At 34.8% G+C, this 13,584-nt stretch overlaps 1 protein-coding gene across 6 annotated transcripts in view; it reads left to right on the top strand.

Moving 5' to 3' along the window:
* LOC110443610 (choline transporter-like protein 1) overlaps positions 1–13,584 on the top strand; it is a 73,582-nt gene that overhangs the window by 49,032 nt on the left and 10,966 nt on the right. For 5 of the 6 annotated variants that reach the window (XM_021487919.1, XM_021487924.1, XM_021487923.1 and 2 more), the window contains 4 exons: positions 1,029–1,241; positions 2,842–3,008; positions 11,721–11,810; positions 12,413–12,561. In XM_021487919.1, the coding sequence (XP_021343594.1) occupies positions 1,029–1,241; positions 2,842–3,008; positions 11,721–11,810; positions 12,413–12,561 (619 nt within the window). Of the gene's footprint in view, positions 1–1,028; positions 1,242–2,307; positions 2,475–2,841; positions 3,009–11,720; positions 11,811–12,412; positions 12,562–13,584 lie in introns of all 6 variants that reach the window. The other variant, XM_021487921.1, reaches the window with a different exon arrangement.

Below are 13,584 nucleotides of genomic sequence, written 5' to 3'. Positions count from 1 at the left end.
TTGTTTTCTATTTATTCTTTGATCTGAAGTTTTATATTCTTTGATCTGTTGTTTTCTTTTTTATTCTTTGATCTGTAATTTTCTATTCTTTGATCTGTTGTTTTCTATTTTATTCTTTGATCTGTAGTTTTTTATTCCTTCATGTGTTGTTTTCTATTTATTCTTTGATCTGTTGTTTTCTATTCTTTGATCTGTTGTTTTCTATTTTATTTTTTGATCGATTGTTTTCTATTCCTTCATCTGTTGTTTTCTATTTTATTCTTTGATCCGTTGTTTTCTATTCATTGATCTGTTGTTTTCTTTGATCTGTTGTTTTCTATTTTATTCTTTGATCTGTAGTTTTCTATTATTTGATCTGTTTTCTATTTTATTCTTTGATCTGTTGTTTCTATTCTTTGATCTGTTTTCTATTTTGTGACTAGTATAAAGATCTGCTGTTCCTATTAATTCTTTTCTTTGATCTGTTGTTTTCATTCTGTAATAAGTATAGATATCTGCTGTGTTTCCATTCTATTCTTTGATCTGTTGTTTTCCATTCTTTTCTTTGATTTGTTGTGTTCTTTTCTGTGATTAGTATAGAGATCTGCTGTTTGTTCTGTTCTTTCGTGTGCTGTTTTCATTACTATTCTGTAAGATGTAGAGAAAGGTGATGTTTTATCTTCTATTCTGTGATAGATATAGATTTACACCCTTCTATTGTGTGGTTAGTTTAGAAATCTGATGTTTTATATTTTTTGATTGTTATCTTTTCTATTTGATAAGCATAAATGTTGTTTTATTTTCTTTGATCTTATAATTAGTTTTTGGTTACTCAGGTTCTGCAGAGATCTACAGTTTTCTGTTCTTTGATCTTCTGTTTTCTGTAAAACATATAAAATATTTGACAAACATCAATAATTACATTAAGTTTCATATTTCAGGAACTATGAAATCATGGTTATAATAAGAAAATAGATGAAGACCATTCATTTTAGTTCTGATTTCAATATATTCTATTATTTTAAAGGGTTATGAATTTTACATTTCAGATTTGTGTTTTTTATGGACATCAGTAACCCATCAACCAAGATGTCTTTGTGTGTAAACAAATGTCCAGACTACGACCTCAAATCCATCAATGAAGTGCGTGACTTCTCTCAGTCCGAAGGATCCATTCTGTGTCGCTACGACATCAACTTTACGGACTACAATCAGGCAAAGATAGACGAAGGCTCTTGTCCCCAAGTGCCAGTCTTGGCCAGGTTTGTTACAGTCCTGGCAAACAGCTTTGATTTTCATCTTGCAGGAAATGCTAGATAATATATATTTACTTGTAACCTGATGCAGTTAAATCCGCCTTGTACAACACAATCTTACAAATGCCATATCTGCAGACCTAGACTTCCGCACTTTTACTGTAACAATGTATTACTTCAGTGTGGCGAGGCTATTACATTTTATGGCTACTTTCAGAGCTTTTCATTTAAAGGTTGAAGTATTGATTTTACAAGCGTTTAATATCAGTTTGGTGGAATTTTTAGACACGTATGGTGCTGTCAGTGGTACCAGGAAGCTGTAACAATGAGATTTACCACATGTGTTTAATTACACAGAGAGTCTGTTTAGTTGATGCTAATTGATCTAACAATAGTCTCGGTTTTGATGGGGGTCTTGTTCTATGCACATGACACAAATAAACCTATATCTACACAGTTCAAACGTCTGTTTTTCAAGTCGGTTCTATGTGCATTAAAGATGGTTTATTTTAGTGTATCGGAACATTTCAAAAAATTGTGGTATGGTATTTGTATATTGTTCCTTATGCTAGGATATTATAAAATAATGTTCAAGACGATTTGGTAAATATTTGGAATTAATAATTTGAAAAGCCACTGTTTAGGTCAGAAAATTATTCTGTCTTTGTTGCATAAATAGGTCTTGGTACTGGGTCATTTGTTCAAAGCAGTGTGGTGAACTTTTTGTAGAAGTGTTTGATCTATTTAAAACATTTGAAGGGAGAAATTTAAACTAGAACAATATGTTTACCTACAAATTTTGACAAATCTCTCTTTCTAAACAACTTAAGTCAGAAATAACATTAGTTATCAGAAAATGAGCAGTATTGAGACGGAGTGTGATGAGTAGTAGACTACAGATTCCTGGTATACTAGCACTGCAGTGGCCAGTGTATGTCCTGTGCACGCATTGAACAAAATGACCCAGGTATTTGGTGAACCCAACTTCAACATTTCATGTGCCTGTAACTGTATATCTTAGTTGTAGCTGTAATGGTGTGTCACTAGAGCTGTAGACTGGTTGATTTTGCAGTGAGTCGATCCTGAATTATTGTGTGCCCAAGACCTGGAGCGTGCTGGCCCCAAAGATTGGCAGTGGCTTGCTGTCATTCTTTAACAAGTTTGATATGTTCCATAAAATTGTGCGGGACGTGTGCCTGGTTTGGCGGGAGATGATTGTCCTCTGTTTTATCGCCCTAGGTATACCATCCATGTGTAGGAGACAAAACGTGGAACGTCTCCAACGCTAGTCTTGTGTATTATTATCATTGTTGACACTTAACGCACAACAGAAGCTTCAGTTTGTACCACAAGAAGCCTCATTGCTGCATGAAATTTTAGATCTAATCAGTGATTTCTTGCCTGAATATGTGAATGAGGAACTAATAAATTTCTTAGTTAATGGTAAAATTATTCATAAATTATGACTGATCTGGTTACAAAAATGATAGCATCATTGGTTTGCAGTTGGCAAGCTTGTGGAGACAAACTCCAGTTTGTGTTGCTAGTAGAACAGTGTGTTCAGTTGTGAGAATACTTTATAATTTGTTTTCTCCGTTTTTTACAGTATCCCTTTGCTGAATAGGTGTGTTCCAAAGCATTTGACCAAGTTAGCCAACCAAACCCTAATCAGACTATTTGACTCGCTAAATGATAGTGACTTATTCCAGAAAGTACTCAGTGACCTATACACCAGCTGGAAAGAAATGATGGTCCTGTGTTTTGTTGCCTTAGGTATGGTTCTAACCTGAGAATGGGTTGTTTGTTCTACCTCTTACATTTCTACCCTCTCCTATATATATATATATATGGGGATGTGTCCATTCTCCAGACTGCTGTTGTACAGTAACACGCTAACAATGCTGCTTACATCTTCGCTGCTTCTCACTGGCTATGGCACTAAAAGCACTACCACTGTCATCTTCCTAAAACTGCTGCTATGCATGGTTAGCTTTACCAGTGCTGTCCTCATCCAGGTGTGCTTGACTTTACATTGAGTATGTTTTTTCTTTAATCTGGATTAAATGACCAATAAATGTAAACATAATTATTCCAAATCTATGTGGAAATATTGGAAAATTATAATATATTTCAAACTACATATCACGGTCTCCTGATTTATAGTTACGCTTGTTGATTTTAACAAAGCCTCAAGTAATTTTCCAGTACTGCGTAGCTTGCATTAAAATTTAATGACTACAGTTTGGTTGTTACTGACCAATTAAAAAACAAGCACATTGCCCGATAGACAGAACTGTGAGCTAACCAAGTCTTGACTGCTACTGCTACTGACCCTGTCCTTGGTAGAGCCAGCTTTATCAAATCCCAACAAAACGACATACAAGTTATAATATTTTCATTTTTTTTTTTGCATTTGGTCCAAGTCCCCTGGAAGCCATTTGTTTACTACATTAGTGCATACTTACCCTTGATGTCTTGTATTGCGTTTTGTTTTTTTACTTCAAAGCTTAATTGATTATACAGTGTGTTCCTAACTGGAAAATTTAAGAGTCATTCAAACAACTACTGACATTATAGATAGGCCTTTTATCATAAGGGGTAATTAATATTTTGAACTCATTTGCCATCTTTTTTTTTTTACAATTTGTTGAGTGTCTCAGCCAATTGTAAAGATGACACCATAATTGAATTGCCAAAGAATGTGAACACCACATCGATGTTATTTGACTAAGGGGTATATAATTATGGCAACCAATGCATGTGCATCATGTTTTTCTGTCTTTGAAATTAAAACTCTAACAAATATTACAATAATAATACATCTCTGATAATTTTCAACCAAGATATATTTGGAAAGTGTTTCAGTGATGGCTTTTTGATTTTTGGAATAAAGTAAGAAAAAATTAATTTGTAAAGCATTAAATCACAATACAGGCTGTATGTTTATGACAAATTCATAAGCATTATAACTGATGCTGGCTATTCCTCGGGATAAATTTCTATTGGATGTAGCCATGTATATAGTGATGAGGTCAAAAGGCAATGATGAGATGTTTCATGAAACTATCCTTCTGTTAGAAGTGATGGGAAGTGTAGGGTTAAGTAAGCAGGAGTACAGGAGTACACCATACACCATTGATCTACAGGAACAGGCATGTGTAGATCACAACTAACTTTTTACCTCCATCTCCTTTGAAACATTATTAGTCCTTTCATGATATTAGCAACTGGAATTGTTCATTTTGAAAACTGAGCAAAAAACACCTAGGTAACCATGGAAACATCAATATTTAAAGTGTTCCTCCCTATTTATAGACAGATGGAATTAGGGTCTTACACTGTAATAGGGTTTCACCTAAATTTAGTGTAATACTAGTATTACGAGCAACGAGGCACTAATAATGTTTATGTAATTCATGATATACACTGTACCAGATATTATGCAATTAGGAATTGTAACGTATTTACATGTAAACAAAGTTGTGTGGGCTAATTTTCAGTGCATCTGTCAGAGTAAATAAAATGTCACTGTAGCAACTACAGTGGTTCAATGGTGTGTACATCGTAATACAAGTACTTGTGTAAGCTCACTCTGGATGAATACAAAAATAGAAAAATTGTCTGATTAAGGAGTGTGATTGAATTAATGGTAGGATGAGACATGTAGTAATACTTGTAGTGGTAAGAGGGGCTATTGGTTGGAAGGGTAGAATGTTTAAGGGTACAGGTAAATCAGTGAAGGGCACGAGGGGGTAGAGGTAAATCAGGACTAGGAGGGTCTGGAATTTGTTTATGGGTTTAGGTAAATCAGTAAAGTACTATAGCTAGGAGGGCCTGATATTGGTTTAAGGGTACAGGTAAATCAGTAAAGGGAAGGATGGTTTCAGATTGGTTGAGAGATTCATGTATATCAGAAAATGTTTGGAGGTTTTGAGATTGGTTTAGGTAAATCAATGAAGTGTACAAAGGTTGGACACTGTTTTAGGGGTCCAGGTAAACCAGTAAAAGGTAAGAGGATGTGAGATTGGGTTAAGGGTTCAGGTGTAGTAATTAATTAACTTTTGTTAGGTACAATGTTTGATGACAGGTTTGATAAAATAGTTACCGTAGTTATAAGGTTCAGGAAGGTTTATCAGTTAGTCTAGCAGTACAGGTTTTGTACCGCAACAAAAACAAAAGGGAAAAAATGTAGAAGTTTGTTCCTTTTGTAGCTTGCTTATAGAACAATGACTTTGTGTGATATTGACTGCTACCCCTTGCCTTTGCTTGTGAATGTATACAACCGATGTAGTGATTGCTTATAATAGGATATTCCTCTGCTATGTGTGCATGTAGAACTCTCCCTTGCTTGGCCCCATGTGAGCAATTATGTGAGCAATTATTTTATCAAAATTCTAGATCATTCAAAACTGAATTTAATTAAGCAAAAACATTGCTGCATCATTGCCTTGCATTCAACAAGCCTTTATGGTGTTGCACTGTAGTACGAGTTACAGGACCCAAACTTTTGGAAGTTATCACTGTTGGTTCTCACAATAGCTGTGACGAAGCTAGTGTTTAGCTTGACCTCTTGTTAACTAGTACCTGGCTTTCCTGTGGATAGATAGTTAACACATTTGTATCTGTTTGATACCGCAAGTATAACTACAACCTCTAACGGTAACCTAACAGTGTTAACATCAATATTCTATAAATCATGTCTTTGGGACAGTGATGCTAGTAAGCAAATGGCTCAAAAGATTTAGAACAGCTGGACATACCTAAAACTGTTCGACAGATGAAATATCATAACATTTGCATATGTGGTTAGTATATTCATTAAGAGCACTAAACAATGGTTTATTTTTATGTGAAGTTGAAGATAATGCATACCAAATGTCCTATAAGGGAGTACATTTTTGTGTGTTTGAAGTTTACATTATAGCGACCTCCAGGGTCATAAAAGTCCAATATTGTACAGTGTTGAATACCTGCTTGACACATAGATAGAACTGTGTCAAAATCTTACTGTCGAATTTCTAGGCCCAGTTTTATGTTAATATGAGAAAGACTCTTCAGAGGGATTAAAAATGTTTTTATAGTGCTCATTTCTAATGGTGAAAGTACAATAAGTCATATTTAAAATGGGTTGTGTTAAATAATTAAGCAAGAGCCTAATCAGGCTACATAATGTACGCTTAAATCACAATCATGAAACAGAAGTTGTAAACAAATCTTTGGATACACTTCGGATTGCTTCACACACCACAGGGCCACATGAACGTTTAGGTGTTATGTTTACCTATATCTGTTGTACCAAACTCATGATGTAAGGGATTTGATGTTCGTTTACATCTTCCTTAGCAATTCCTCGCAGTCCTTATAGATCACAAATTGCCATTCTAGTTGTGAATCAGGCTTTCGTTGTTTTGTACATCAAGTTCACATATTAGATCACTTACCTGCCATGGTCGACGTCTGTACAATATATTATGCAGAAACACATTTTTGCAATAATTTGTAGTAGCATAGTAAGTAATACAATTGAATATGTTTTACAATTGCGCCAGACTTAACATATTTCATTTTATCAGTTGTTAATTGCTGTTGAATGAAGACAAACCATAGAAACTTTGTTTCGTTGGTCTAACATAAGGAAAATGTATACCATTAGGCTGCATAACATATGTGCAATATGCTTAGTCTCTCTCAGTAATCATCCACCATTGCTAATCTAATTAAAAGCTTAACTATTTAGAGGTGTAATTTAGTACAATTGGGACTGCACAGCATATCAGAAATTTTATTGTTGGCCAATGAGAAATATGAATATAACTTGGTAATGGATCCATAGTTGGTCAATAAGAAAAGTGGGTGGAATCTGGCGATAGGTCAATTAGAGGGCAAAGTCGGGTGGTTTAGGGTGGTCGGGTGGTGCAATGGATAGCGCACCTGTTTTTCACCAAGGCAGCCAAGGTTCGATTCCCCGATCGGACGTAAAAAGGTATGGGGTCACCTGCCCGACCATGTGGGTTTCTCCGGGTACTCTGGTTTGCTCCCACATTTAGACCCTCAGTGCGCTAACATACCGGCCAACAAGAGTGATAAATATAAGTTGGAAGAACTTGTTTCATAATTGTTATAAAATAAATAAAGTTTATTTATATATATAGAGGGCAGAGGTTAAATGAGCCGTGTTGTGTTTCAGTGTGTCTGGTTCTAAATATTTTGTGCAGCTAACGATGTTTGGATGAAATTTAACAAATTATTGACATGGAACATGTGCTGGTTTATGTAGTGAGCTGTGTACTAATTTTAAGTAGAACTTGCTGTGTGATCTAAAAGTCTATTCTGCTCAAAATCTTATTCTGCGATATTTGTGAGAAAGAGCTTTACAATAATTCAGAATCATGATTTATTTATTTATTATTTTTCATTATTTATTTTTTTAAAGATGAAGACTGAATCAATAGTAAAAACAGATCATCATCATTGATGGACAATGGCCCTGCTTAGGATGGCCATTGTTTTGTGATGATAATTCTAGATGGGATTGATAGTTCTATCATAACATTACAACTTGATATGATGTAGTCAACATGTCTATTATGTATTTGTTATAACTATTTATTAACTCTTAACTTTTTCCTGTTTATCTTTGCACACTACCAGGATTTGGTATGTGCCTGTATCATCCTGGTACCTCTCACTGTTGTACTTCCATAGGCCCCCATCACACTCCCCACTGTAATACAGCTTTGCTCTGCTATGCTTTCTCTCTTATAAGTCGACAATAGAAAGTTTTGTTCTCATTCATGCCAAAATTTTTGTCATAGTGGAAGTAACAAATATTCTTACATTAGTTGAAAATAAGCTGACTGAAATTATGAAATGTTCACACGATACAGTTCCTTTCTTAATTGTTTATGTGTTAAATACTGACATGTGTCTAGGGGTTGCTTCATTAAGAAATAACCTTAGCCAATAATAATTCTCTTAAAAATAAATTCTTAAAACTATCATAATATATTAATTTTTCGTCGAAAGGCCAGGTAAATGTAGCTTATGCCTTGGTGCTGCATTTGTTGTCAACTTTTCCTTTGAAAGACTACTACTCCTGAATGGATCAAGTGCTTTGAATTAATTTGGAAATGGAGAATCTCTGAAAATTTCTACTTCTTGAAGTATAGGGAAAGGATTTTACCCAAATTTGACATTAAAAAACCCATTTGGCCTGGAGGCTTATCCTGCATGTTAAATCCCCTGAGCAGTAGGTCTTTTACAACAATAATTTAAGCAGGATGTATATATTTTAACTATATTTTGTATGAAGCTACAGCTTTCCAGGGCCAAGGGGATTCAATGTTGTATGAATGAGGGATTGGTTTTATAAGAAATCCAAGATGGCCACCATGGTATCAAATTGTTGGAAACATATTTCAACTTCTTTTCTAGTTCAGCAAACAAATAAAAATAGGTGAGCAATACCAGCCTCATGGGCCTCTTGTTTATTCTTGAACACATAAAGATATGTGTTAGGGGAAGAACATTTTAGTTGCTCAGAAATTAGTAAATTAATATTGAAATTGATTTAATAAGTATTTTGTAAAACGTAGAGAACACATAAATGACATTTTGTTTTGGCATGACTTGTGAGATATTGCACTTAAAAGTCTGGACACATCCTTCATTTAATTTACTGAAAAACTAATTCGAAAAATCCATTTCATCACTAACTGTTTCATCAGTTAATTGTCTAACCTCTAATGAATTGTAACACATTCTAATTCTGCTTATGTCATAGCTTTTGTTGGTTTTCTTTTAAGGCGTCGATATGAAAGTTTTTACATAAATATGTTCTATTTTCAGAGAAATTAATCATTATTTTCAATTATCAGAAGAATTCATCCAAGGTATTTTGGTTTAAAGAAGAGATATGAATTTGAATCAGTCCGTTTCATTCAATTAATACAGAACACTATTGAAAACCAAGAATGACACAAGTTTGTTTTATACACTAACAAATATAACCCCTAACACTATACCTAACGCATGCTAACACAAATCAAGGACTGCTCATTCCCAGTTACAGGTATCACTGGCAATGCTAAACTCATCATCACTTATAGAATCAGCATCATAGTGCTGATATTAGACAAGGTGACATGGACTTTATCCCCTTTATCCCCTTCGCACTGCTGACTTACGTAAAACTAGTTGTTTGGGTGAGAGGTAGGGGTAGGGGTTGGGAAGTGATGAAAATTTATCTGTGAAAGAAATCATACATGTAGTAATGGGTAAGTGGAGGGAGGTAAAAGTAGCTGGCTGGATTGTGGAGGGCGGTAAAAGTAATAGATTTGTGGAACAAGGTACAGGTAATTATTCAGTGTTGAATGGTCATTGACTAGTGGACAGCGTTCATGGTTATGGATTAGTGGAGGGAGTTAATAGGATATGATAGGTGAGGAAGCTAAAAGTTATCGGTCAGTGAAGGAAAATAATGGTAATAACTTAGTGGAGGAAAATAAACAGCTGTAGTACAATGTATTAGTGGAGGGAATTAATAGCTATCGTATAATGTATTAGTGGAGGGAGATAAAAAGAACTGGAATAGAATTTCTTAATTCCTTGTAGAAAAGAAATGTCTTTGTCATTTGAATAATCATTACTTTAGAATAATCATAACTTTAGAATTCCCACGTCACAGATTAACTTAAATCTGTAAACATGTCATTCCCGTCCAATCATTATTATCATTAGGGCACCTATGCAGGTTTGGGATCACACCTCTTCCAGCTTGTTAGATACAGCACGCCTTTGTAGGCATGGCGCACCAGCTGCAGAATCATGTATATATGCTTATCCTTAGTTTTTACAAGTTCAACGGGCCGTAAAGGCCAAGTGAGCATTATCCATGGCGCATTACCCATCGTCTATCTGAACATTTTGTCATTTCGACCTCTTGGAAAGTATTTGGCCAAACTAGAAGGACATCCATTCAGATTGGTTCCACAGAGCTCTTTAGAGTTCCTGAAAATGGACAAAAAGGATATTATCTAGTAAAGTTATCAAAACTGCTCATCTGAATTTCTGTTATAATCAGATATTTTATCATAGTTAGCATGTTCGAGAGATATACTTGAAATAATGTAAGGGTAAGTCCAGAGTTTTGACACAGGTAATACTTTTTAGTTGTAAGAGCAATGATACTTCAAAGATCTACTTACCAATAGGTGAGAGAGACGGGCCTGCGGGGCCTATGTTACGGTAACCTCTTTTTACCTCTTCACCTTCTGATGGACTCACAAATTGTTCAATTAAAGTTAGTTTTGCAATTATTTTCGTGATTCAAACTGCTTGTTTGGTTGTTATATTGAGTTTGTTTTATCAGATTTTTTTTCTGACATGCACTTGCAATTTTCTTTGTTTATGCTTCTTCATTATTTTAAGTGAGATATTTTTTCAAATTATAATTTTCTTGCTTATTTCTATGAAATAATCAGCACAGTTCACTTTAATCTTATATTTGATATAACATTGTCTTAATGCTTATTTTGACTTTAATATATTTGTTTAATTCCTTTTATAACATTGTTTTTAAATGTTTTGTAAAATTGCTTTTAAAGTTTTAAGTGATTTCTTTCTCAAAAGTAAAAGTACTTTGAACTGTATCTCAAAATTCCTAATATAAGACCAAAATAGAAGTGGGCATGGGAGTGATTTAGAAAAGCTTTATAGGAAATATATATCTATTTCAATAAATGTATATAAAATATATGTTTATGAAATATAAATACAAAATGTATATTCAAAAACAAATATGTGAAAAAAAGAGTTTTCTATATATATCTACAACCATAAAGGCCAGATCATATTGTACGGAACACTTTTTACCGTTTTGCCTGTAGACCTGGTTGTGTGTACTAAATGACAGAAGTACAGCTCATTTTACCCCTATGTTAACACAGCTACAGGTGTTAAAAACTGAACCTGTAGCAAAAAATATCTCTCCCTAACAGATTGAAATAGACAAACTGCACTTTTACTTTAGTGTGTTGAATGATGTACTTCATGTTACTTTTACCATAATTATAATAATAATTATATAGCTTAAAAAACCCTTTAATACATAGTGAACCATAGGGAAAGGCTTATTATCAGTGTTAGCATTTTATCTGAAGTTCTAGAAATCATATTGTGTAATGTAACTACCCTATATGTACATATTTTTGCTGTTTTTCAAAAACAGAAGTCTGAGTAAAAAATATTTTAATCGATAGTCACAGTTGAAATTTAAACTTATTTGTGCATAAGGCTTATCACATGTTTATTCCCAATTAAAAAAAAGATTTCAAATGTGTTCTGAGTAAGTAATAAAAAATCCTCCCCTTCATTGTGGAGAAGCATGGTATGAAATTGTGGACCGTTTGTATGTATGTAGATTACGAGCTTTATTTGTAAATGATGAGAAACAATATTTTAACGTGCCCTGTTGTACTTTGTCAGGATTCGCTGTGTTGATGGTGCTCCTCATCAGGTTCTTTGCAGCATTCATTGTCTGGGTAATCATGGCACTGGCTATCGTTGGAAGTGTGGGTAGGTGTTGATGTGTGCTGTTGTCTCCAAAATGATGGAAAATAGTTTTATTTTCCAAATATGAATCGGTGTAAGACTATTTATATGCCCTTGCCACACATGTGGCTGGTAGCAGGAAGGGTTTAAATCCATCCATTTTTTTTTTTTTTTTTNATCCCTCCTTTTTTTTTTTTTTTTTTTTTTTTTCAAAATCTGTTCAATATTTAGAATACTGTTAATGAATAAAGTACAGTATTTTACCAAACAGTGGTTATCAAGAATAGTAACTAACAGGAATGACAACTTTGCTGACTGAAGATTTTTCTTCAAGGTTTTATTCTTGTTATAATAGTAAATCAACCAGTCACATAAAGTTGCTGTTGACCATGAACTCAATACTCGGGTCACCTGTACTTGATACTTTCAATTTCATCTCTGTGCTCTTAAAAAAAGAAGTTTGTTCTCAAAATCGCCACTGTTTTACACTGTGTGTGGTTGTCTATAAATACATAAAGGTACAATTGAGTATGACCATGCACAACTGAATGACCTCCCGACATTACGCTTCCTGGTACGAGAGGGTTATTTATGCCGTCGGGTGCAAACTCGCATTTATTTTACAGTGGCCACTGTGTTCCTGTGGTGGACCTACGCCGACATTAAGAGTGATATGGACTTGAAAAAGGAGACTAAACGCATTCCACTATTAGATGTGGAGGTGGACAATGAAAAGGCTTTCCTCATCTTCTCCATCATCGCTACTGTCCTCACTGTACGTACTAACACCTCTGTAGGGTTTACCCTCAGGCTTTCGTCTTATACCAGGCATTCATAGTACTGTATACTGGGATTTTTTCGCCTGATAAAACTTTCATCCTTAGCTGGAATAATCCATATTTGCTCATTGTTAGTTACGCCTTCACATTTAATTACTATGCATATTATGTTGTTTACTAATGATTGCTTGTAACGATAAATTCGCCTTCATTACCGTGGAGAGAAATTGGCTAAAAGTAAATTGCAGTGAACTTTTTTTTGGTTTACAGTAACAAACTGCCATCTTCACTGAAACATTGTAACCACTGTCACATAATTTCTATTGTAACATAACCCTGGCAACATCATTACTATATATGGTTACACCATTACCACTGTGACATCAGAACCACTATAATATTGTTACTATGGTAACACCATTACTCTAGACTGTAATAACATTATCACTTTGACACACAATCACTGGTAAGGTCATTACTATGGACTGTTATTATGGTAACACCATTACTATGGACTGTTACTATGGTAACACCATTACTATGGACTGTTACTATGGTAACACCATTACTCTAGACTGTATTAACATTATCACTTTGACACACAATCACTGGTAAGGTCATAACTATGGACTGTTACTATGGTAACACCATTATTAGCTCACCTGGTCCGAAGGACCAAGGTGAGCTTATGCCATACCGTGGCGTACGTCCGTCCGTACGTCAACAATTTCTTTAAACGATTTCTTCTTCTTAACCACTGGTTGGAATTAAACTAAATTTGACTGGAAGCATCCCTAGGTGGTGGGGATTCAAAATTGTACAAATGGCGGGGCTGACCCCCCAGGGGGCTGAGGGGCGGGGCCAAAAGGGGTCTATTTGCCCATATTGCTTTAAGCGACTTCTCCTCTGAAACTAAGAAGTGGATATCAACCATATTTGACTGGAAGCATCCCTAGGTGGTGGTGATTAAAAATTGTACAAATGGTGGGGCTGACTCCCCAGGGGGCTTAGGGGCGGGG

Source organism: Mizuhopecten yessoensis, unplaced genomic scaffold, assembly GCF_002113885.1.
Source record: "Mizuhopecten yessoensis strain PY_sf001 unplaced genomic scaffold, ASM211388v2 scaffold716353, whole genome shotgun sequence".
Lineage (NCBI taxonomy): Eukaryota > Metazoa > Mollusca > Bivalvia > Pectinida > Pectinidae > Mizuhopecten > Mizuhopecten yessoensis.
Note: the sequence above shows the minus strand (reverse complement) of the source record. Positions and strands in the feature narration are given on the sequence as shown.